The 26273-nt window shown below is 41.2% G+C and overlaps 1 protein-coding gene and 1 long non-coding RNA gene across 4 annotated transcripts in view; one reads left to right on the forward strand and one right to left on the reverse strand.

Annotated features, from left to right (window-relative positions):
* The window catches only part of LOC122873607 (B-cell receptor CD22-like), a 37524-nt gene extending 12851 nt beyond the window's left edge, over positions 1 to 24673 (reverse strand). Inside the window, exons 1-13 of one of the 3 annotated variants that reach the window (XM_044190537.1) lie at positions 21601 to 22106; positions 19901 to 20257; positions 19562 to 19786; positions 19058 to 19417; positions 18590 to 18817; positions 16701 to 16964; positions 5613 to 5876; positions 5046 to 5306; positions 3717 to 3974; positions 2309 to 2569; positions 2096 to 2183; positions 1939 to 1996; positions 986 to 1598 (exon numbers count right to left, since the gene is read on the reverse strand). In XM_044190537.1, coding sequence (XP_044046472.1) covers positions 1542 to 1598; positions 1939 to 1996; positions 2096 to 2183; positions 2309 to 2569; positions 3717 to 3974; positions 5046 to 5306; positions 5613 to 5876; positions 16701 to 16964; positions 18590 to 18817; positions 19058 to 19417; positions 19562 to 19786; positions 19901 to 20257; positions 21601 to 21655 — 2736 coding nt within the window. In that variant the 5' untranslated portion in view covers positions 21656 to 22106 and the 3' untranslated portion in view covers positions 986 to 1541. Of the gene's footprint in view, positions 1 to 985; positions 1599 to 1938; positions 1997 to 2095; positions 2184 to 2308; positions 2570 to 3716; positions 3975 to 5045; positions 5307 to 5612; positions 5877 to 16700; positions 16965 to 18589; positions 18818 to 19057; positions 19418 to 19561; positions 19787 to 19900; positions 20258 to 21600; positions 22107 to 24597 lie in introns of those variants that run through there. The other 2 variants (XM_044190535.1, XM_044190536.1) reach the window with 2 other exon arrangements.
* LOC122873608 lies at positions 15645 to 18849 on the forward strand. Its single transcript, XR_006377479.1, has 4 exons — positions 15645 to 16002; positions 16716 to 16826; positions 16929 to 17129; positions 18715 to 18849. It is a non-coding gene; the product is annotated as an uncharacterized LOC122873608 (long non-coding RNA).
* Positions 24674 to 26273: the final 1600 nt, after the last annotated feature.

Here is a 26273-nt window from a genome sequence, read left to right on the forward strand (position 1 = left end):
CTGTAAAAGACTCATTGCAAGTTATCGCAAACGCTTGATTGCAGTTGTTGCTGCTAAGGGTGGCCCAACCAGTTATTAGGTTTAGGGGGCAATCACTTTTTCACACAGGGCCATGTAGGTTTGGATTTTGTTTTCTCTTAATAATAAGAACCTTCATTTAAAAACTGCATTTTGTGTTTACTTGTGTTATCTTTGACTAATATTTAAATTTGTTGGATGATCTGAAACATTTAAGTGTGACAAACATGCAAAAAAATAAGAAACCCACTATATGCAACTCACCAAGAGTGATCCTTACCGGTAACCTACATATATATAACAATTTCCCTCGCGATAAATACAGTTCTGCCTTATCTTATAGCCATGCACTTCTTGAAAACTGCACAGTAAATCTCACAAAATGACAGATGATTGTCACTTCACTGCTGTCAAAACGCAAATACTTTAACAGTTGAACAGACTTCTTCCTCTAATAATGTTGCTGATCACGGATCAGATCGTGTTGCTTTGGCTACTGCCAGCAGGACCTCTGTGATCATCCACCTCGTGTTTCTACCAAAGCAACACATGTTCATTATACTGTGAAGACTCAGGATAGAAAGAAATCTTTCAGTCTCTATGCAAGAGATATTATCGGTATGACGGGACAGGGCCTGTATTCATAAAGCTTCTCAGATTAGAAAATTCTCAGACTGACGTGTATCTGAACCTGTTTTTAGGCTGCGTGCACAAGAACTTTATAAACTGTTTTAACCAAAGAAATGATCCTGATCTCTACTAATATCTGAGAATTGGAATATTTGTGAGAAAAAAGTCAGAGCAAACTGATTTACATTTGATTTGTGTTCATTACTGATAAATACAAACTTTATTCTGAATAACAATCACAAAAAGAGTTTGTTTAAAGCTGAAATCCAAACCTTTCTGCACACTATCGCCCTCTGCAGCAGTGACAGGGAACTGAAATGATGTTCAAACTACAGAGTTGTTGTGGAAGCTGGCTGTTTATTTCAATCCGCCACTGCAACACTTTGAAAATGTTACAGCTAACACAGTGTGACAGAGCTGGGCTCATGTTTGATTCCAGTGTGTTTCAGTATAGACTGTACATGCTGTGAAATACTTTGCTTTCAGTTCGACATGTCTGTTTTGAACAGACTTTATTGGCTTTCTCTGCCACGACAGGTGTGATGTGATAGGGCAATCAGTATTTTGTAAAAGCAATTCATTACATAAAACTTTAAAATATCATTTTGCAAACCAAGTTAAATCCTGAACATATGTAGTTTTCCTGCACAGGTAAAATAAAGCTTACATTCTACTCAAATCTTCTGCTACATGCTGCTGCTGACTGCCTGTGCTGCTGACGTCTACCTGCTGCTGAAAACTGAAAATGAAAACGTTTGGAGTTGAAGGTAAATGTATCCACTTCCCCCTCATCCTCCACAGCCCCCCGTTCTCCGCTGGACTACTTCAATGTTGTACTTCTCTCTGTTTCCATCCAGGTGAGTCCCCCCTGGTTTGACTGCATCTGAAGAAAGTCACATACAGTTTTGGTTCAAGGCTGAGGCGTTGGTATAATCAGGACCAGACTCCAACTGATGGGGAGAGAAAACAAGATGAGAGTCAAAGGCCTCATTAATGGAATTTGGAAGCAATAAGATTTTATATTAAAATGTACTCAGACATGTTTAAAGCAAAACCTTCAATTGCTCTTTGGTTCAAAGGACATCTGCAAACTGTAAACGTGGCTGGAAAATGTGTGAAGGTAAATAAACACTGGTGGTGTCAATTAAGAAAGATGATGCTGATCAAGTTATATGTAAATTGCCTTTATGACCTCATATATTAACAACAAAATGAGTTCCTCTGACTTTATAAGACAACAAAGTATAACCCTTTGGTAGAGTAAGTTCTGTCGCCCAATATCTCTCTCACCTCCATAGTCTCTATGGGTTCATTTGGTTCAGGGGTGGAGCTCAGAGTTTTCTTCTTCCTGAAATGAATCCAAAAACAAGCAAATACATAAAAAGTTTAATCAAACGCCCAAACTATGAAAGTAAATATTCTAACTGCTTAATTTTTATAGTTTCACCTCATCCAAGGACAAGAAAGAAGCAGAGGAATCAGCATCACGACCACCAGAGTCAACCTGATGATATTCATTATCATTGCTGATTTATCTAGAAATGGAGATAGACAGTTATTAGATAAACTGCACTGGACCTTACTGGGGTTTGATTCATAAATCAGTTTGCCAGGTGACGCTGTCTGTTAATCAGCCAATTAGTGTCATGGAGAAACGTACCTGCCACAACAATCAGATGTAAGGTGGAGTCAGTACTTCCTCTGCTGTTCTGGGCTTCACAGTAATAATTCCCACTGTGTTCAGGTCTGAAGTCAGTGATGGTGAAGATCTGTCCTGATGCTTTTGGTGAGTCTTCGTTCTCCTTGTACCAGGTATAATTAGCTGCTGGGTTAGCATCACTGCTACAGGTCAGATTCACTGAACTGCCCTCCACTATCTGACCAGAGGGACTCGCTGACACAGAGGGAAGCTTTGGAGCATCTGGAGGAGAACATGTATAGAAATACAGTTTTTAAGCAAACAGTGTTGTCGGTTCGACTACCACCTACTGGGAGGGGCACCAAAGAGAAACATTAATAACATATAAACAAGAGATGTCATAATTTATCTAATGCCCTATCTACTAATGCTCCACTTTTCAAAATTCCCAACATGTTAGGAGAGAAGCTGTAGTGACTAACATGTATCTATGGCAATTAGTGAAAATACAATATTAACATGTTTTATTATATCAGAATGGACAAGAGAGGCATTTACAAGGTGAATTACTCCTAACTCATTAAAGCTGTAAGCTTTGTAATAATGAAAATATCTAAAACAAATCAACACAGAATGAAAGCATGTCTATATTTCACAGGACACATATCTAAACCAAAAATACAGCAAGTCGCAAAACGTTGTCATTCAACAGGCCGACCATAGGTTCATTGTTGAGTTTATCTTAATGTAATACTTTAATTGCCATATGCCCGTTGAAAGAGTCGTTGGTCACTGCAGTCAGTCCTCCTCTCCACACTGGCCATGCAGCGATCCTGTTTCAGCACGACTACACTGTAAGAAATGAGGGTTAAATCTACTGTTCTCATTCTGTGCAAAATGCTGTCTAAAGTTCAGCTGCAGCTAACATGAGGTCTCAGTAGTCTCAGTTAGACTGAGTGGGTATCTTTGTCCTGGTAGCTGTGTGTAGGTTTACTGCCAGTGTTGTGTCTCGGCCAGAAACCTACATACTATCAGGACGTATCCCTCCGAGGCCCTATTTGTGACCTCAGCACTTCCTGTGTTACTCCGTGATTTGGTTCGTGTTCTATGCAAATCTTAGCAGATAAGTCATGTTTATCTTTTACTCGTTACCCAGCAGCAGCTTGTGTCTGCTTTCTGCCTGGACAGATCAAATGTTAGCTCGGAGCAAAGCTAATGTTTGAATCCAATATTTTCTCAGGTTGTGCCATTCTGCTCTACTCTTCTCCTTCGTTGGAACCTGCAGTTTGTGGGAATATTGGATTGAAACATCGGTTTCGCCCCGAGAAAACATTTGACCTTTCTCAGCAGACAGTGGACATCAGAGGGATCACAAAAATACAACCCGCCGCTGGGTAACAGGTAAAACTGTCTGATGTGTTGCACTTACACTGGACATCTATGTGTACAGATGTGGAGTTGATCTGTCCATACTCATTCTCAGACTTGCAGTGGTAGCTCCCGCTGTCCTCTGAGCTGATGGAGGTGAAACGGTAAATGGCTTCTGGTCCCTGGAGTGTTTGGTTCTTCTTGTACCAGGTGTATTTAGCTGCTGGGTTAGCATCACTGCTGCAGGTCAGAGTCATTGAACTGCCCTCCACTATCTCATCAGAGGGACTCACTGACACAGAGGAGGTCTTTGGAGCATCTGGAGGACAAAAGAGAGACAACTTATGAATCTTTGTTTACAGGCCTGTTTTTAGTTACGGACTGCCACGAGCTAGGAGGAGCAATATTTTGATTCGTTATTCTGATGCCCCAGTTGTTACTCTGTTATCCACCTGCTTTAGAAATCCTGCTTCATGAGACAGGCTGTTGTCGCCTCTACAGAGCTAGCTAGCAGGCTGTAATAACCACTAATAGACCTGCACATGAACCTTTTCCACAGGTGTTCTCTTTGTGGCCCTTTTCTGTGAAGAAGTGGCCTCCCACAGGAAACACAAAAATGTTCTTCTCACATTGTGGACAAAGCATTATTTCTCCACAGTTTGTGAAGCAAAGTGCCGCTGGGACATTGTAACTTTCATGGCTTTACTTAGAGAGGAGCTGCCTGCAATATCCATGTGGTTGGCATGGCACCGGTGACATTACATCTTTCAACACAGTGTCAAGCTCGGGCTGTTAGGTGACTGACCCCCTGTGGTTCTCTACACACACAATTGCTAAGATATTAAACACACACATTTCAAACTTCACACTGAAATCATTTGAAGTACTGTATAGTGTCCACTGTCAGGATGAATCCTAAATCAGAGCTGTCGGGGCATTTAAAATGTAAGCACCAGTCCAAAGAATAAAATATGATAATAATAAAATAATAATATTTCCTCTAAAGAATCCCAATATTTTTTCCATTGTGTCGAGGGGATTATTACAGCGAGTTTGCCATTTTTCGGTTTTTATCCAATTTCACATCTGACCGACAGGCCAAGTTACACACAGACAGGAATTTTCCTGAAACCTAAATTCATCTGAAAAGAGGATGAGAGGAACTCATATGATTGGATGTTACTGAGGCTTCCTCCAACTCCACCTGCTGATTCGGTGTTCCTCCTACTAATAATGTATTCAGCCTCTCTTCCACGTTGGCAGCACTGTGCCAGGATTGGAGTTTGGGTTTAAGCTTTTGCCCAGTTTCAGGAAAAAAGGCCCAAAGACATTTTGTAAATCCATTGTCTGATTAGTAGTAAATATAAATTTTCTAATGTGTTGCACTTACACTGCACATCTATAAATAGAGATGAAGAGTTGATCTGTCCATAGTGATTCTCAGACTTGCAGTAGTAGCTCCCTCTGTCCTCTGAGCTGATGGAGGTGAAACGGTAAATGCCTTGTAGTCCCTGAGGTGGTGTTTGGTTCTCCTTGTACCAGGTGTAAGTGGCTGCTGGGTTAGCATCACTGCTGCAGGTCAGATTCACTGAACTGCCCTCCATGATTTTACCAGAGGGACTCACTGACACAGAGGAGGTCTTTGGAGCATCTGGAGGAGAAGTGTTAACAGGGATTATTCTAGGTTAAGGGTGTGTTACTACAGTAGCACATATGGTATTTAAATCATAAACTCTGAATAGGTGTGTGGAGCAGCATTTTAGTATTTAAAGGAGGTCTGACAAATGGATGTGTGACGGTTTGTCCCAAAACTGCATAAAACTCCTAAAATCTCCTGGAGCTGCTCAGTGAATTACAGCAGACTGTGAATGTGAAGCACGCAGAGCTGAAGACAGTCGGCATGATCAGGAAAATCTTCTCCTGCAAAGACTGGACAGATTTACGCTGTTTCACTCACATCTCACATTAATAGAGATGTGTTCAGATGTCCTCCTCCCCAGCTCGTTCTCAGCTGTGCAGTAATACTCTCCAGAGTCAGAGGACTGGATGGACCTGAAGACAAGCTCTGCTTCATTAATGAGAGGTTTGAGGTTTCCATTCTCCTTGTACCAGGTGTATTTAGCTGCTGGGTTAGCATCACTGCTGCAGGTCAGAGTCACTGAACTGTTCTCCACTATCTCACCAGAGGGACTCGCTGACACAGAGGAGGTCTTTGGAGCATCTGGAGGATATGAACATGCGTTACTTAAAGATTAGAATATGTTATCATAGACGATTGACTATTTTCATGAAAATTTTACTTTGTTTCTTTTTGATTATCTCTAGTATTCGTCACAGCAGCTGTCCAGAGTGCTGATCCTGGAGCTGTCCCAGGTTAGACTCCTGCTGGTGGAAACTGACAGCCAATAACAAGCCTTTAATCATCTGTAACTTTCAACAGCTCTACACATTCTCCTCTATATATGCAGGTTGTTTTCAGGTCCTGTTGGTTGAGTCTGTCAGTCCTGACAGCTCTCTCAGTTAAGTTATAGTTGTTGATTCAACATAAAGACTTTATAGAATTATTGGAGGTGACGAGCAAACCTTCAGTTTAATTTGGAAAACAAACCTCGGCACTTATTAACACACTCCCTCCTAATATCTCTTTATGCTCACAGCTGTTGCATCATCAACTACATACTTGCTATCTTTACAAGACTGAAAATAAATATTCAGTCTTGTTTGTGTCCAGATGTTTTAGTTTTGTTGTAAAAGTTTGCAAATGTTCCCCATTTCATAATATTTTGTCCGGCCTCTGTGGTTGTAGCAGCAGTTTTGTTTTTCAGATTTACCACTACTAAGATGAAGACCGTCTGTCTGTCGAGTCTGTCAGGAATAAATCTTCAGAAACTGGTAACTCCAGTATAAAGTTTTACTGTGGAAAATGAAAAGTCAAAGGCTAACAATATCCGTCCTGTCTCAGACAAAAACTGTTCAGTTAACTCCAGCTGAGAGCTATTGGCCATGACATCATCAACAGAAGTAATGGAGCATCTCAATAACAGAAACATTATGACTACCAAAACATTAAATGTGGCAACAACATATTTTATACTTCTAATATTCCTGAATCAACAACAACATTCACATGATAGGAAAGAATTTCAAAATGTTATATCACAACATGTATCTGAATATTGCTTTTCTTACGATGACTCTTCTACTGGTACAACAGCAGTTTAGCTCTTTGTTTCTATAAATAATACTGCTGCGTCTACATTAAGATCTAGAAGACTCCAGTGAGGTTACGTCTGAAATTGTAATTGTATGTAATGTCAGTGTGTATGCATGTTTTTTGTCCTGACACAGTGGAGTAAACTCACACACTGACGGAGAGGGGAAGTCCTCATGTTCGTTAAAAGCACAGGAGACGTTGTCTCCGGGATAAAACGAGCCTTTATAAGAAGATGTCTCCACCCTTGTGATTTTCACTCCGTTCTTGAACCAGACGTAGGAAAGACGACCAGCTGGACTGCAGCTGCTGTGACACTTCAGCTCTGCCTTGGTATAAGACTGTTGGACTGTTATTCTGCTCACCTGCACCTGCAGAGCTGGTTATGAGAACAAGAAAACAATATTGTTATCACTGGATCTATAAAAATGGATGATCGATGTACATACACGTCAACACAACAGTTACAATTCCTAGAAGTAGTAGCGAGCATTAGTAACTGTATTTATTTATACAACAGTAATCACACAAACCCATGATGACTGATTATTATCAACATGTTCAGGGTTTTTAAATGTGCTGTGTTGGTGTATTTACATCAGTCTGTGTTCATCAGTACCTGTGACAGTCAGAGTTGTACCAGGTAAACTACTCCTCCATTCAAAGCTCCATGTTTTGAATTTGAAGCGATACTCAGCTGAGTCGCTCTCTCTCAGGTCAGTGATTCTCAGAGTGGAGCGTCCTCTCTCTGTCTCAAGGACCTGAACACGACCTGCATACTGGGAGTCTTCACTAAGGGCCTCAGGCTGTGAAGGATTCTGCCACTGATGACTACGTTCAGGACTGAACCACAATGTTGATTTATCAGAATAAAAATAACTGTTGTATGTGCAAGAAATGTCCACTGATGAGCCTTTGAAGGCACAGATGCTTCTGTCAGTGTACGTCACTCTGTTGCAGGTTTGACCATCGACACCTGAAAGATAAGGGTCTCCATATTAAAAATACATGTAGTTATAAGGCTCCACCATTTGGTGTTTTGTTAGATCAGAATCAGAATCAGAAATACTTTATTGATCCCCGAGGGGAAACTCTTTTGTTACAGCTGCTCACTGTCACCACAGTGCACACAGGAATAGAAGTACTAAGCAAATCAAAATATAATACACTATAATACAGGTGAGATAAATTAAGTACAAAGTGGATAGAAGTATAAAAGCTAAAATAAGTATAAGTACCAAAGTGGATTTAGAGGTTGATAAGTATTTACGGTACAATACAATGTAATAATATAAGTAATAGGTAATAGTGCAATAATGAGTGCTGTCAAGTTAAGTTAAGTGTAGCTTATTAAGATGATTATGAGATGGTAGATATTGCACAGCAGTAATAGAAGTATGAATAAATATCAATAAATAGGGAAATAGTGGAAGATTGTGGAGTAAACTCACACACTGAAGGAGAGGGGAAGTCCTCCAGTCCATTCACAGCACAGGAATAGCTGTCTGCATAACTAAAGGAGACTGAATAAGAAGAAGATGTTTCTGCCTGAATCATCTGTCCATTTTTGTACCAGACGTAGGAAGGACGATCAGGTAGACGACATCTGCTGTGACACTGCAGCCAGTTAGAATTTTGTCTCCTCACCTGCAGATCTGGATCTGTGAAGAAGGAACAGAATATTATTTTAGACAACACTGTCAACACACAACACATTTATATTATTGTTTCCTATTTGGAAATAATTTAATATATGAATGAAAATGTTACCTGTGACAGACAAAGAGACTCCAGGTGAACCAGTTAAACTCCCACCTGGTTGGTTTGTTATGAACCTGAACTTGTACTCAGCTGAGTCGCTCTCTCTCAGGTCTGTGATTCTCAGAGTGCAGCTCTTCTCATTACAGCTGTACTGCACACGACCTGCGTACTCTGACTCTGTTCTCAGATCCACATGTTCATTTCCATTCATTTCAGTAACCCAGAATGTTTTCTCAACTGTAGTATCAAGGCTGTTTATTCTGGATGGGTATCTGTAGCTGCAGCTTATTTCCACAGTTGATCCTTTTAAGGCACAGATCTGAGTAGAGGTGTAAGTCACTCCCCAGCCATTCTGACCCTGTATCACTGTAACACAGAGCACATCAGAAACTACAGTCAGACTCATAACAACATCAGGAGACAGACTTCCATCTGTAGTGGAGGTGCTTCAGTGTGTGAAGCTGCATTTCCTACTTTGGCTGTCATGCCACGTGACGTGATTATCAATACATGCAATTGATCTGTGAGTTTCCTAAACCGCTAATCCAGTACCGTATAGGTTAGAAAAGCTGTGCCGGTTAAAATAGAAAACGACTTTGGCTCTCATGCCGTCCCACTTTAACTCAGTGTGAGACAAAGATACTCTTATAGTCAGTTATACTCAAAAGTTACCCCCCCGTTTAAACCTGCTCAAAAGATGCTCTGCGCTTTGTCTCGTAGTGAAGCTTCACATTGCCGCTTTTAATAATCGCCACGATCTGGGAACATTTGAGCCAGACTGGTTTTGAACTGCCTGTGGGAAGACAGGACATGAAAGAGTCTGTCCATTCTGGACTGACAGCTCTGTTTCCGCTGTCTGCTTTTCTCTTGTAGAGCACGCCATGTGAAGCTCTTCCTCCGACTCGTCTGTGTCTCTGTGTGTCTCTCACACAGTCGCCAACTCTTTTCAAGCAGCTGACGTCATGCGCTCATTTGCATGTTGATGACGCATTCATTTGCATACAGTTTAGCGCAGTGAGGGAGAGAGCACCTTAATTTAAGACATAACATGTAGACAGAGAAATATTTGACCAAATAATCACAAACTCACTACGGGGACATCGTATATTTTAAAGTAAAAAGTAAAAGAAATAAATTAAAAATTCTACAAAGGGAGGGAGGAGGGATTAGATCAAACGAACTATTTCAATATCTACAACCTGTAGTAACATCTTAATCCAGAGAGAAAGAGTGAGAGAGAAGCACAAACGAACTATTTCCATATTTACAAGCTCTAACATCCTGATCCAGAGATCCGGAGAGAAAGAGAGAAGCTGCCCCGCACGCAGCGCGAGAGGACAGGAAGAGCCGCAGCATGCATGGGAAGGAGTTACAATATAATATTTTTAATATATTTCTCGCCTTTTCCCTAATGGACTGAATAAATCGCTAAATCTAGTGACAAAGTCTCCAAGTTGGCAACACTGCTCTCACTCACTGACCCGACTCGCATAACGCACAGCTTTGATTGGCTGAGTAGCATCACGTGAGGTGATTAACAACTTAAAATTCTCTGTTCGGAGTTCGATTCCAGGCAGCAGCACACCCAGCTTGGTCAGTGTTTGCGGGTGGGAAACCGTTGAGGGTTCAAGTCCTTGCGGTTGTCCTAATCCTAAAAGTTGGTCGGGGAACCTGCACGGAGGAAGATCTTGTGGAAACGGCCTCTAAAGTTACTCTAATGCTTACAAACGCTGGCTAACGTTGAGTTTGGAGGACTGCAGAACGATGGGAAGTTCCACAGAGAGATGAATCTTATTTATATCAAGTTATTTAGAGGATTTTCTCTTTGTTTGCACAGTCATTACTTCCATCCACACAAACACAGCTTTACTGTCTATAATGAGATGCTGCTGGTGTAGAAAACAGACAGCTCTCTGTTGGTCGTCCTGTAAAGACTTCAGTTTAATGAGAGATGTGAATGTCTGGTGTTGCAGGGGTTTGCATTCACACATCAGATCTTTTTATTTACTAAAAACCCTCCTTCCTCTGAATTTCTGAAGTGTGCTAACTGCCTCACAGTATAAATGCAGATGTACAGTACCTTGTACAGAGAGAAGGAAGACAACAAATCCACTCGCTGCTGCTGTTAAACTCATAGCTGCTCCTCACGTCTGTTAAATCAGCAGGTAGATCACATACATGAGAAACACTGTATGTCAGTGAGTCACAGTAAACATGTCTACTCAAAAAGGGAGGATGTGATCTTTGAAGGCAGTTTGTCGCTATGTGTTTGGTACAGTTGTGTTAAACAGACATCGAGGTGTTGAAAGTGTATTTTTGTTGATTCTCTGTTCACTGTGGTCAGGAAAGTGCTGAGTGAGTGTGAAAGAAAAATGCAAAGATGCAGAATACTGAGGTGTGTAAACCTCTCATGCCAACTAGTTTTAACTGTTATATTAAGAAATGGCACACACACAATGAATGGACTGGTACTTACTCATACAGATAAAAACAGCGAAAGATGGCAAAACACCAACATAGACCAAACGAAACAGGAGACATGAAGTGGGCAGAGACGTGCAGGATGGGGGATAAAAGAGTGACACTGTAAGGATATAAGGGAGGTGCACAGTACAATGATGATTATAGTTAGAAGGCCACTTTGAACAGGTGAGTTTCAATTTAAATGTAAATTCAGCTCTGGACTTTTGTCACGTGAGCAAAAAAACACGTAGTACAAATATATACAGAAAATGAGATTATGGGACCTAATGTGTCATATAATGGACATATTCATTGAACATTTCAAATTAACTACATACACCTATCTGTACTTGAGATTTGATATTGTACATGCGTGGCTATATGTCACTTCTCATACATATACAAACAGTACTTGGAACTAACAAAGTACTGACTTTGGAACCTTGAATTCTGCTGTCTACTAAAAACTCCTGAAGGAGAATGTCCGGCCATCTGTTCGTGACCTCAAGCTGAAGCGAACTTGGGTTCTGCAGCAGGACAATGATCCAAAACACACCAGCAAGTCCACCTCTGAATGGCTGAAGAAGAACAAAATGAAGAGTTTGGAGTGGCCTAGTCAAAGTCCTGACCTGAATCCTATTGAGATGCTGTGGCATGACCTTAAAAAGGCAGTTCATGCTCGAAAACCCTCCAATGTGGCTGAATTACAACAATTCTGCAAAGATGAGTGGGCCAAAATTCCTCCACAGCGCTGTAAAAGACTCATTGCAAGTTAAACGCTTGATTGCAGTTGTTGCTGCTAAGGGTGGCACAACCAGTTATTAGGTTTATGTGGTAGTTTAGGTGTTGTCACTTCCTGTTTTATTTTGTAGTGTGTTCCTTACCTGGTGTTTCTCGTGGTTTTTACTTCCTGTATTTGTTTTCCCTCTAGTTTTGATTGTTGGTCATTCCTTGATTGTTTGCATCTGTGTCTCGTTGTCTCATATCCCCTAGGGTTTTTAGTCCGGGTCTCTTTCTTTGTTCAGTGTTGGATCATCGTTGTACACATGGTGTTGTTCCTGCTGAGTGTTCTGGACCTTTGTGAGTGTCACATTTGGTGCTCCTTTTGTTGTACCTTGTTCCTGTGCCCAGTTCCCCAGCATTCTTACCGTGAGTTAGTGTTGGATTATTTGTCTCCCGTGGACCTTGGTTGGATCCTGGAGTTTTTGTATTTTGCCTGCTCCCTTGTGAACTGTTTGCCACCTTGGACTCGCTCCCCTGCTTCCACCACTGCCAGCCGGTAACCTATCTGCCTTTTGTCTGTTCGTTACCGGTCTGCCTGTACTTGCCTGCATACCACCACCCAATAAACACTGTAGTCACCCGGCTCCTTCACCCTGATACCGCTTCCTGTTCATCTGCTTTTGGGTCCACATACCACTACACAGCACTACATACGACAGAATGATTCAACCAATCATGGACCCAGCAGAGTTGGAAGCGGAGAGAGAGGAAGCGGACCAGATGGTCCGTGATCTGGTATGCCTAAGGGACATTTGGGAGGGAATACGTGACAAGTCCCGCAGAGAGGCAATCAAAGGTCGGGTCGAAGCCAGATTCTCGACATCACCTGGGCTGAGGGAGGCCATCCCTGGGTGGCTCACGGACTTCCTTCAGACCCAGACACCCCAGCCTGCTACTCCTCAACCAGTCCCAGCCCGAACCCATACCTAGGCACCCACTTGGGTCTCGGTGGTCCTCGCAGCCATCGGACTGCACCCTGGCCTCCTGGCCCCCAATTCACATCCCTACATACTTAACTCCTACGTGCTAGTCTCCAGTCAGCATCTCACCCTGCAAGCCAGGAGGCACCTCAGTCTGTTGCTTTCTCAGCGCCTTCCGTGAAACGCTCCAGGAGGAAGCATGGCTCACACAGTTGCTCGCCTGCACCGTGGACCAGCAGCCTAGCTGCCAGCACTCCATGCCTCTGCTGGATCGCAGTCGCCTCTTGCCCCGGTTGGACAACAGCACAGCGCAGAACAATCTGCTGGGTCGCAGCAGTATCCTCCTCGTCTGCCGGAGTGGCAGGCTCCGGGTTCCCAGACCTCACTAGTTCTGCCAGCTCCTCTACCAGTCTCTCCATCGCCGGCTCCCTATCCTGCTGTCCTGTTGCCAGGCCCTGATCTGGTTCGCCGGCCTGCAGAAGGGCTCCGCCTTCGCCGCAGGCCTCCTGTGACCTTCCTCCTGTGCCACCGGCATTCCGCCAGGCCTCCAGATGGTGTCAATCTTCATCACAGACCTCAGGAGATCAGCTCGGCAACTGTCCAGCCCCTGGGCCGTTCACCCTGATACCACTTCGTTTTCATTTGCTTTTGGGTCCACGTACCACTACACTGCACTACATACGACAGTTTAGGGGGCAATCACTATTTCACACAGGGCCATGTAGGTTTGGATTTTGTTTTCCCTTAAACTTCATTTAAAAACTGCATTTTGTGTTTAGCTTTGACTAATATTTAAATTTGTTTGATGAAACATTTAAGTGTGACAAACATGCAAAAACAAAAGAAATCAGGAAGGGGGCAAACACTTTTTGACACCACTGTACATGCAACTCACAAAGAGTGATCCTTACTGGCTACATATATAGAGAGATCTCAATTTCCCTCGGGATAAATACAGTTCTGTCTTATCTTATTGCCATGCACTTCTTGAAAACTGCACAGTAAATCTCACAAAATGACAGATGATTGTCACTAAACTGCTGTCAAAACGCAAATACTTTAACAGTTGAACAGACTTCTTCCTCTAATGTTGCTGATCACGGATCAGATCGTGTTGCTTTGGCTACTGCCAGCAGGACCTCTGTGATCATCCACCTTGTGTTTCTACCAAAGCAACACATTTTTCATTATACTGTGGAGACTCAGGATAGAAAGAAATCTTTCAGTCTCTATGAAAGACATATCGGTATGACGGGACAGGGCCTGTATTTATAAAGCTCCTCAGAGTAGAAAATTCTCAGACTGACGTATATCTGAACCTGCTTTTAGGCTGCAGTGCACAAGAACTATATAAATTGTTTTAACCAAAGAAATTATCCTGATCTCTACTAATATCTGAGAACTGGAATATTTGTGAGAAAAAAGTCAGAGCAAACTGATTTACATTTGATTTGTGTTCATTACTGAGAAATACAAACTTTATTGTGAATAACAATCACAAAAAGAGTTTGTTTAAAGCTGAAATCCAAACCTTTCTGCACACTATCGCCCTCTGCAGCAGTGACAGGGAACTGAAATGATGTTCAAACTACAGAGTTGTTGTGGAAGCTGGCTGTATATTTCAATCTGCCACTGCAACACTTTGAAAATGTTACAGCTAACACAGTGTGACAGAGCTGGGCTCATGTTTGATTCCAGTGTGTTTCAGTATAGACTGTACATGCTGTGAAATACTTTGCTTTCAGTTCGACATGTCTGTTTTGAACAGACTTTATTGGCTTTCTCTGCCACGACAGGTGTGATGTGATAGGGCAATCAGTATTTCGTAAAAGCAATTCATTACATTTAAATTGAAAATAACATTTTGCAAACCAAGTTAAATCCTGAACATATGTAGTTTACCTGCACAGGTAAAATAAAGCTTACATTCTACTCAAATCTTCTGCTATATGCTGCTGCTGACTGCCTGTGCTGCTGACGTCTACCTGCTGCTGAAAATGAAAACGTTTGGAGTTGAAGGTAAATGTATCCATCCAGGTGAGTCCCCCCTGGTTTGACTGCATCTGAAGAAAGTCACATACAGTTTTAGTGAGAGATATCTCAGAAAGGGAACTAGGACTATTTTTTGAGTTTGTTTTTTTCCATGCAGCAGACTCAAACCTGACTGACCTTCACACCAGGTGCTCCTGCTCCTCTGTGTCTTCTGTCTGTGCTGCAGGGCTGTTAAAGGCTGAGGCGTTGGTATAATCAGGACCAGACTCCAACTGATGGGGAGAGAAAACAAGATGAGAGTCAAAGGCCTCATTAACGGAATTTGGAAGCAATAAGATTTTATATTAAAATGCACTCAGACATGTTTAAAGCAAAACCTTCAATTGCTCTTTGGTTCAAAGGACATCTGCAGTAAACGTGGCTGGAAAATGTGTGAAGGTAAATAAACACTGGTGGGGTCAATTAACAAAGATGATGCTGATCAAGTTATATGTAAATTGTCTTTATGACCTCATATATTAACAACAAAATGAGTTCCTCTGACTTTATAAGACAACAAAGTATAACCCTTTGGTGGAGTAAGTTCTGTCGCCCAATATCTCTCTCACCTCCATAGTCTCTATGGGTTCATTTGGTTCAGAGGTGGAGCTCAGAGTTTTCTTCTTCCTGAAATGAATCCAAAAACAAGCAAATACATAAAAAGTTTAATCAAACGCCCAAACTATGAAAGTAAATATTCTAACTGCTTAATTTTTATAGTTTCACCTCAACCACAGACAAGAAAGAAGCAGAGGAATCAGCATCACGACCACCAGAGTCAACCTGATGATATTCATTATCATTGTTGGTTTATCTAGAAATAGAGATAGACAGTTATTAGAGAAACTGCACTGGACCTTACTGGGGTTCACTGGCCATGCAGCGATCCTGTTTTAGCACGACTACACTGTAAGAAATGAGGGTTAAATCTACTGTTCTCATTCTGTGCAAAATGCTGTCTAAAGTTCAGCCGCAGCTAACATGAGGTCTCAGTAGTCTCAGTTAGACTGAGTGGGTATCTTTGTCCTGGTAGCTGTGTGTAGGTTTACTGCCAGTGTTGTGTCTCGGCCAGAAACCTACATACTATCAGGACGTATCCCTCCGAGGCCCTATTTGTGACCTCAGCACTTCCTGTGTTACTCCGTGATTTGGTTCGTGTTCTACGCAAATCTTAGGAGGTAAGTCAAAATGTTTATCTTTTACTCATTACCCAGCAGCAGCTTGTGTCTGCTTTCTGCCTGGACAGATCAAATGTTAGCTGTGAGCTAAGCTAATGTTTGAATCCAATATTTTCTCAGATTGTGCCACTCTGCTCTACTCTTCTCCTTCGTTGGAACCTGCAGTTTGTGGGAATATTGGATTGAAATTTACAGATGTAAATTAATATTTACATATTCTTCTCCACAATGTGAGAAGAACATTTTTGTGATTCCTGTGGGAGGCCACTTCTTCACAGAAAAGGGCCACAAAAAGAACACGTGGAAAAGTTTCATGCGCAGGTCTATTAGTGGTTATTACAGCCTGCTAGCTAGCTCTGTAGAGGCGACAACAGCCTGAGAAGTGTTAACAGGGATTATTCTAGGTTAAGGGTGTGTTACTACAGTAGCATATATGATATTTAAATCATAAACTGTGAATAACTGTGTGTAGCAGCATTTTAGTCTTTAAAGGAGGTCTGACAAATGGATGTGTGATGGTTTGTCCTAAAACTGCATGAAACTCCTAAAATCTCCTGGAGCTGCTCAGTGAATTACAGCAGACTGTGAATGTGAAGCACGCAGAGCTGAAGACAGTCGGCATGATCAGTAAAATCTTCTCCTGCAAAGACTGGACAGATTTACGCTGTTTATTATTTTAAATACGCTGTTTCACTCACATCTCACATTAATAGAGATGTGTTCAGATGTCCTCCTCCCCAGCTCGTTCTCAGCTGTGCAGTAATACTCTCCAGAGTCAGAGGACTGGATGGACCTGAAGACAAGCTCTGCTTCATTAATGAGAGGTTTGAGGTTTCCATTCTCCTTGTACCAGGTGTATTTAGCTGCTGGGTTAGCATCACTGCTGCAGGTCAGAGTCACTGAACTGTTCTCCACTATCTCACCAGAGGGACTCGCTGACACAGAGGAGGTCTTTGGAGCATCTGGAGGAGATATGAACATGCGTTACTTATAGGGTCAGTGTGCAGGATTTAGTGGCATCTAGCGGTGAAATTGTAGTTTTCAACCATTTGAATACCGCTCGCCTCGTGGCAGACTCCGTGGAAGAGGACCCGCTCCCTCTGTAGATATAAAGGACTTATTCTAAGGTAATGAAAACACAATGATTCTTAATTTCATGTGATTATACACTAATGAAAACATACTTATGAATATTATATTCGATTTCTGCCATATTCTGCAAATAGAGCCCCCTAAATCTTACACACTGAACCTTTAGAATACACTATTATAGATGTAATAACCTGATTTACATCAGTTGTTTGTATTTCTCTCACCTTTAAACCTGTGGATTATTGCCAATTATTGAAAAGATGCATAACTCCTATTCAGCTGATGTTAATGCAGGCTACATTAGATTTATTGCAATATTTTGTGCATCTGTAACAGGATTTATTATTCAACTATTCATATTTTACTCACTGATTTAGTAATTTACAGTTAATATATATATATTTTCAAGGCGTTTCAAGGCTTGTTCAGAACCTAAACAAGCTTAATAATAATTCTTGTTTACTTTAGAGAATGAATGACCTGGAAGAGTTTGATTTCCTGTTGACCTCTGGGTAATCACGCCAGAAGGAAGAGGGAATTGGAGAAAAAAGACAGTTGAACACTTGTGAGAGTAGACATAGACCATATAATTAGTGTTTATTGATTACTTCTTAAATTTATGTTGCACTGTGAGCTGTTGGCTGGTTAACTCGCTCATACGAGTGTGAGTTTGGGTCTGCTTAATGCCGATAAAGTGTGTGTTTTACTGTGAAGCGAGTTAGCTAGGTTAGCTCTCATATTGGGTTTTTCTGTATTTGGATATTTGGGATTTCTGCATTCAGTTAAAACAAAGTCGAAACTGAGATATTGTGTTTGTGCTGTTGTTTCTCATCACGTGCTGTATAACTGAAGAGGTTAATTCATGTATTTCTGTAGGAACATTTTATTGTGTTATTAAAAGCAGGATTATTCCCTTAGCCTCTCATTAGATATTAAAGAGAGTGAGAGTCACAGTTTACCCTAGACAGGTTCTTATACAGTGAGATGTCTCTTTCACCATTTTACCAAGTATTGGAGTTTAAAGCGGTTTAATACTTTATTGAGTTCCACATGGAGTGTTCCTCATGTCACGAGCCTGTGGTGAAAGGGTTACATGGGCGATTAAAATGTATTTTTCTTGGATTCTTTTTGATTATCTCTAGTATTTTGGCCGTGACATCTTCAACAGAAGTAATGGAGCATCTCAATAACAGAAACATTATAACTACCAAAACATTAAATGTGGCAACAACATATTTTATACTTCTAATATTCCCAAATCACAAATAAAATCACATAATAGGAAAGAATTTCAAAATGTATCTGAATATTGCTTTTCTTACGATGACTCTTCTACTGGTACAACAGCAGTTCAGCTCTTTGTTTCTATAAATAATACTGCTGCGTCTACATTAAGATCTAGAAGACTCCAGTGAGGTTACGTCTGAAATTGTAATTGTATGTAATGTCAGTGTGTATGCATGTTTTTTGTCCTGACACAGTGGAGTAAACTCACACACTGACGGAGAGGGGAAGTCCTCACGTCCTTTTACAGCACAGGAGATGTTTTCTCCGGGATAAAACAAGCCTTTATAAGAAGATGTCTCCTCCCTTGTGATTTTCACTTCGTTCTTGAACCAGACGTAGGAAAGACGACCAGCTGGACTGCAGCTGCTGTGACACTTCAGCTCTGCCTCGGTATAACTCTGATGGACTGCTATTCTGCTCACCTGCACCTGCAGAGCTGGTTATGAGAACAAGAAAACAATATTATTATCACTGGATCTATAAAAATGGATGATCGATGTACATACACGTCAACACAACAGTTACAATTCCTAGAAGTAGAAGCGAGCATTAGTAACTGTATTTATTTATACAACAGTAATCACACAAACCCATGATGACTGATTATTATCAACATGTTCAGTGTTTTTAAATGTGCTGTGTTGGTGTATTTACATCAGTCTGTGTTCATCAGTACCTGTGACAGTCAGAGTTGTACCAGGTAAACGACTCCTCCATTCAAAGCTCCCTGTTTTGAATTTGAAGCGATACTCAGCTGAGTCGCTCTCTCTCAGGTCAGTGATTCTCAGAGTGGAGCGTCCTCTCTCTGTCTCAAGGACCTGAACACGACCTGCATACTGGGAGTCTTCACTAAGGTCCTCAGGCTGTGAAGGATTCTGCCACTGATGACTACGTTCAGGACTGAACCACAATGTTGATTTATCAGAATTATTGTTATAACTGTTGTATGTGCAAGAAATGTCCACTGATGAGCCTTTGAAGGCACAGATGCTTCTGTCAGTGTACGTCACTCTGTTGCAGGTTTGACCATCGACACCTGAAAGATAAAACAATGTTTTGACCATTTTTAAACCAGAGTTGGTGAGGAGTCACAATGGGGGTCTCCATATTAAAAACACATTTTGTTATAAGGCTCCACCAGATGGTGCTATGTCAGTGGAAGATTGTGGAGTAAACTCACACACTGAAGGAGAGGGGAAGTCCTCCAGTCCTTTCACAGCACAGGAATAGCTGTCTGCAGAACCAAAGGAGACTGAATAAGAAGAAGATGTTTCTGCCTGAATCATCTGTCCATTTTTGTACCAGACGTAGGAAGGACGATCAGGTAGATGACATCTGCTGTGACACTGCAGCTCTGCCCAATTAGAATACTGAGATCTGCTCACCTGCACCTGCAGATCTGGATTTGTGAAGAAGGAACAGGAATATTATTTTAGACAAAACTGTCAACATACACACAACACATTTATATTATTGTTTCCTATTTGGAAATAATTTAATATATGAATGAAAATGTTACCTGTGACAGACAAAGTGACTCCAGGTGAACCAGTAAAACTCCCACCTGGTTGGTTTGTTATGAACCTGAACTTGTACTCAGCTGAGTCGCTCTCTCTCAGGTCTGTGATTCTCAGAGTGCAGCTCTTCTCATTACAGCTGTACTGCACACGACCTGCGTACTCTGACTCTGTTCTCAGATCCACACGTTCTTTTCCATTCATTTTAGTAAACCAGAATGTTTTCTCAACTGTAGTATCAAGGCTGTTTATTCTGGATGGGTATCTGTAGCTGCAGCTTATTTCCACAGCTGATCCTTTTAAGGCACAGATCTGAGTAGAGGTGTAAGTCACTCCCCAGCCATTCTGACCCTGTATCACTGTAACACAGAGCACATCAGAAACTACAGTCAGACTCATAACAACATCAGGAGACAGACTTCCATCTGTAGTGGAGGTGCTTCAGTGTGTGAAGCTGCATTTCCCAGAACTACTTTGGCTCTCATGCCGTCCCACTTTAACTCAGTGTGAGACAACTTGTTTTGGTTTGGGGAGTGTGGGAAAAAAACTCAGACTGTTATCTTAATTAGAACTGAGCTTAAGACGCAGGTTGTATCACACGTTTTTCTTATATGTTTACTTCTTTGTTGGGGACTTTCTAATGTCTGTATTAAAAATGTGTACATACTATAACTCATGTTCTAATTACTTCTGATTTAATCCAGTGAACAGAGCTATGGAGAAATCTACAAATCATTCAGTTTTACATGATTTATAATGCAAAGGAACAGTCGAAGATGTACACATGATCTCTGCAGTTAATCTCTGAAAGCACTGAGGCAGGACATCATACAGAGGGGGCAGTGAAGGAACATTTTCATTTTACAGCATTTAATGAACAGGATAAAACAGCTGAAGATTAAATATGAGAAGGGTGTGATACATGAAAAAAGAGTCTGCTTCGCTCGGTGGCTTTCCTTCCTGTGGTCAGGCTGCTGCAGTGTGAATGGAAACTAGAGAAATGCAGAACACTGAGGCGTGGGCAGCTGTTGTGATATGTAGATAACACAAACAGACTTATTCTAGAGAGAGAAATAGTCACAGCTGCTAATGTTTAAAAAAAATTAACTTTGGCTGATGCACATGTCAAATGCCACCATGTTTTAAAGGTGGCATTTGAAATTATAGCTGTGTTCAGGAATGAGGTAAAGGTAAACTGTATCTCTTTCAAACGTCGACACAAACACACACAATTCAGATCCAGATTTTGTGAACTTCATTTCCAAAATTTAAATTTGCTCTTCTCAAACCAAGAAATCTGAATTTGCTGCATCTGGCAGTGAATCTGTGACATCAAGCACATCTGGAATACAATTCACTGTAACACTCCCCTGATTTTATTGTTAGCATCTTCTGCAAAAAGAAATGTACCGACTGAGGCAAAATTCTCTGTTTTGAGTTTGATTCCAGGCAGCAGTACACCCAGCTTGGTCAGTGTTTGTGGGTGAGAAACCTGCTGCTGGTGTAGAAAACAGACAGCTCTCTGTTGGTCGTCCTGTAAAGACTTCAGTTTAAAGAGAGATGTGAATGTCTGGTGTTGCAGGGGTCGCACCACGTTGCATAAAATCACACATCAAATCTTTTTATTTACTAAAAACCCTCCTTCCTCTGAATTTCTGGAGTGTGCTAACTGCCTCACAGTATAAATGCAGATGTACAGTACCTTGTACAGAGAGAAGGAAGACAACAAATCCACTCGCTGCTGCTGTTAAACTCATAGCTGCTCCTCGCGTCTGTTAAATCAGCAGGTAGATCACATACATGAGAAACACTGTATGTCAGTGAGTCACAGTAAACATGTCTACTCAAAAAGGGAGGATGTGATCTTTGAAGGCAGTTTGTCTCTATGTGTTTAGTACAGTTGTGTTAAACAGACATCGAGGTGTTGAACGCCGCCCTGGCTTCGTTCCTCTTTACATCATTAATATGCATCAGCAGACGAATGCCTGTTGAAAGTTAAAATGAAGAAATGATTAGTATTGGTATTCTAATCTTCATTATTCTTTTGTATTATTCGCACTGTTGTTTTGCAAAGGATGAAGTAACTTCTTCAAATATAAGACGGTGTAGTCCCTCATTCGTCCAGGAGTGTTCTATCGTAGAAAAGGTTTCAGTCGTAGTCATCTGGACACTGTTTTCAGAATCAAGACGTTTCGGCTCCCATCCGGAAGTCATTCTCAATTGTGAAAAATTTGGACGGGAACTGGAAATTTAAACTACTCTGAGTTACATAAGCCCTGCCCTCAGGAAGGAATCTGCCTGAGTATCTGTAAATAGCTAGTTTCACCTGAAACTGACCTAATAGTTTCAAGATGGCCCAGTAATCAGTAATCAGGCCTATTGTTCTCTGGCTGCATCTACTTCATCACTGCTAAGTGCCTGATTAGCATGTGATAGGCGTGACCAAGGTGATAATACACTCTGATAGACTTTGGGCAGATTAAATCTCAGACCACCATTTCTGTTCAAAGAGGGGTTCTCTTTCTTCACAAAAATGGCTTCCTTGACGCCCCGTTCAAACCAACTCTTCTCTCTACTAAGAATCTTCACCTCGCTGTCTTCAAATGTGTGGTTTGTAGCTTTTAAATGCAAATGCACGGCGCTCTGTAATCCTGAGTTAGCGTGCCCTTCTTCAAATATAGTTTGTGGAAATGACAGTGATGTTTTATGAGTGGGTCCCCGTTTTGTTTGTCTCATGCAGGGGGGGGACGAACATGCACACACAGAATTTTGATTCTACATCTTCTTCGCGACTCTCGTACGTGCAAGAAATGTCCAGTGATGAGTCTTTGGAGGCACAGATGCTTCTGTCAGTGGAAGTCACTCTGCTGCAGGTTTGATTGTAGACACCTGACAGATACAAGGATTTTAAAACAGCACTGGTACAACTACATCTTTCACTGCAGGAACACAGAGCGGGCAGTGCTCCTGTAGAGCTCAATGAGAAATGCTAATACAGAAAGGGGAAGTGAGGTCACTCACATACACACAGTACACATATGCAGTCATGGTACAGCACAGTAACTAAAAGGCGCCACCAGATGGAGTTATGTTAGAGGAACACTGTGGAGTAAAGTCACACACTGAGCGAGAGGGGGATTCCTCTTGTCCTTTTGCAGCACACAAAAAGCTGTCTGAAGGACAATACTCGTCTGAATAAGAAGGATTTGTGTCCTCCGTCTGTCCATTCTTGTACCAGACGTAGGAAGGACGATCAGGCAGAACACAACTGCTGTGACACTGAAATGATCCCCAGTAACGGTACTTTAGTGATGGTCTGCTCAACACCTGCACATGGAGACCTGACTCAGTGAAGAGCACAACAGAAGGAAACAGTCCACACACGCTGATAGATACACATTGACAGTCATCCTTCCAAGATGTTAAACATGTGGAGAACTGACATATCATCAGATGGAATTGTTGCCTGTGACAGACAAAGAGACTCCAGGTGAACCAGTAAAACTCCCACCTGGTTGGTTTGTTATGAACATGAACTTGTACTCAGCTGTATTCTCATGGTCATTTATTCTGGATGGGTATCTGTAGGTGCAGCGTATGTCCACAGCTGATCCTTTTAAGGCACAGATCTGAGTAGAAGTGTAAGTCTCTCCTCAGTCATTCTGACCCTGTGCCACTGTAACACAGAGCACATCAGAAACCACAATTCCTTCTCCTGCTTTGAAAAGATGTACCCTTGCTCTCTGCAGTTAATCTCTATGTGCACTGAGGCAGGACGTCATACAGTCTGAAGGTGCAGTGAAGGAACAGGACTGCGTTTAACCTGTAACCCATGAGGCAGCTGAACTGAACAGGATAAAAGAACAGATTCTTACAAGGAGGAGTTAATGAAGAAAGTGTATTTGTCTTTATTCTCTGTTCAGTGTGAAAGAAAAATGCAGAGAAATGCAGAATACTGAGGTGTGTAAACCTCGCATGCAGAGTACTTTCAACTATTATATTAAGACATAATGAATGGACTGGTGGGGTTGTTTCATGTTTTGGACATATGAACAAACTGTGATTTAATTATGCTGATGACGAAAACTTTAATGACTTTGGTTTGCTCGGGTGGTTCAGTTGTGTAAATTGTAAACTGTGTACAGAGACGTCATTTAAATTAAGCCCTGAACCTTTGTCACATGAGCAAAAAAATGTGCAGTGAAAATATATACTGAAGGTGAGATTACTACGCACTTCTTGAAAACTATACGTTAATCTCACAAGATGAGATCAACTGATATCTTCACACCTTGATCAATAAAACACTATCACTGACTGAATCTTCTATATTTTACAACTACTGAGGGATGAACATCAAAGAATTTTGTTTTTAAAACAGAAATAAGCTTTGCATTAACGTAGAGTTTAATATATATTTGTTACAATCTTTGAACAGCAAGCTCATGTAGAAGCTTGGTCTGATTTTGTGTTCATTCTAAATTATAGTTGCTGATTACTATAATAATCAGCTACAGCATCAGTGAAATATCACAAATGTAAATATACAGTACCCGATACACAGACAAAGAAGACAGCAAATCCAGCTGCTGCTACTTTAATACCCATGGTTGGTCCTCTCCTCTCTGCTGTGGCTTCAGAAACTTTAAGTCACATCAGCAGGTAAATGACATACATATGACATAAAAATACAACTGACCTGATATTTTGCTGTCCAATAGGAAGTTCTGTGTCGCCATTAACAACTTCATGTCATCCTTTTCACATATCAAGTACGGTGTGCCTCAAGGTTCAATTCTGGGACCAAATACTGTTCTCCTTATATATGGTCCCCTTGGGTGATGTCTTCCGCAGACATGGTATTTCTTTTCATTGTTATGCAGATGACAAACAGTTGTACCTCCCTGTCAAGTCCACTGACCTTAGTATGCTGAGTTCTCTGCAGGACTGCCTGTCTGACAAAAAAACTGGATGTCAATACATTTTCTTCAGCTCAACTCAAATAAAACAGAAATCCTTGTTATTGGGCCCCAACATATCACTAAACAAATACTGCCATCTACTGGCTACCTGTCACAACATATCAAGCCTGTTGCAAGAAATCTTGGTGTCCTGTGTGATAGCAATTTATGTTTTAAGCAACATATCACTAAGCTTGTCCAATCATGTTTTTATCACCTCAGAAATATTGTAAAAATATGATCTATTTTAAATCTTAGTGATGCAGAAACTGTTGTGCATGCTTTTATCTCCTCACACCTTGATTATAGTAACAGTCTGTTCACTTGTCTTAATCAAAAAACTTTGACACAACTGCAGACTATACAGAACTCAGCTGCTAGGCCGAGAGGTACGATCACATCACACCTATTTTAGCCTCTTTACATTGGCTCCCAGTTTGTTTTAGGATTGATTTTAAGATCTTTTTGATTACTTTTAAGGGCTCTTCATGGCCTGGCCCCAGACTATATTTAAGACCTTCTAATCCCTTATGAACCTTCACGTAGTTTGAGATCTTTGGGCAGGGGTCTTCTGTCTGTTCCTGAGTCCAGGATGAAAACTAAGGGGGACAGAGGTTTTACCATCAGGGCCTTGAGGCTCTGGAACAACTTGCCCGATGAAATTAGGTTGTCTGAGTCAGTGTCTTCTTTTAAGTCTCTTCTCAAAATGCATTTTTATCGGAAAGCATACCCTGATCTTACCTGAGCTGTCTGTTTATTTTATTGTTTTTTTATGTATTATTCACTGTGGTATTTTATTTCTCTCTCTATGAAGCACTTTGTACTGTTTTGAGAAGAATTTGTTCACTGTGGCCAAACGCAAATACTCAACAGTTTAAAGGTGCACTGTGAAAGATTTGGCCAGAACTTTAGTTTAAAACATTCAAAAATAAACTAACCTTATCAACAGAATGTGAAGAATAACAGTTCTGATGTCATGTCAAATATGTCTCTGTATTGTGTTACAGCGATATCTACTGAAATTAGAATGCTAACGTGCTAGCCCCAGCCCGTCCTATGTTGTAATACTACTTGTACCTCAAGAGGCAATAGTGAGTCACTGTAGCGTCCAGTCTGCCCTCAGTCCAACATGAGAAGATGAAGAAGTTGAAAGTACAGCCCCTGGTTAGTGTCACAGAAACACAAAGATGACAAAGAAAAGAAGGGATATAAAAAGAAGCAAAACAAGAGTAATTATTGGTGTGGCTTTCCACCGCTGGAGACAGCTCTTGGCGAGTAGAGAGATGCGCTAAGAAAGCTATAACGTAAACTATAAGCCAACGCCGCACTTGATGATGATAAGATAGCAGTGTTATTTGCTCTCAGACTTTCAGTAGTTTAGTCGAATTTTGCGTATTCTTTCCCTGCTGTTAGT

The sequence above is a fragment of the Siniperca chuatsi genome, linkage group LG3 (genome assembly GCF_020085105.1).
Source record: "Siniperca chuatsi isolate FFG_IHB_CAS linkage group LG3, ASM2008510v1, whole genome shotgun sequence".
NCBI lineage: Eukaryota > Metazoa > Chordata > Actinopteri > Centrarchiformes > Sinipercidae > Siniperca > Siniperca chuatsi.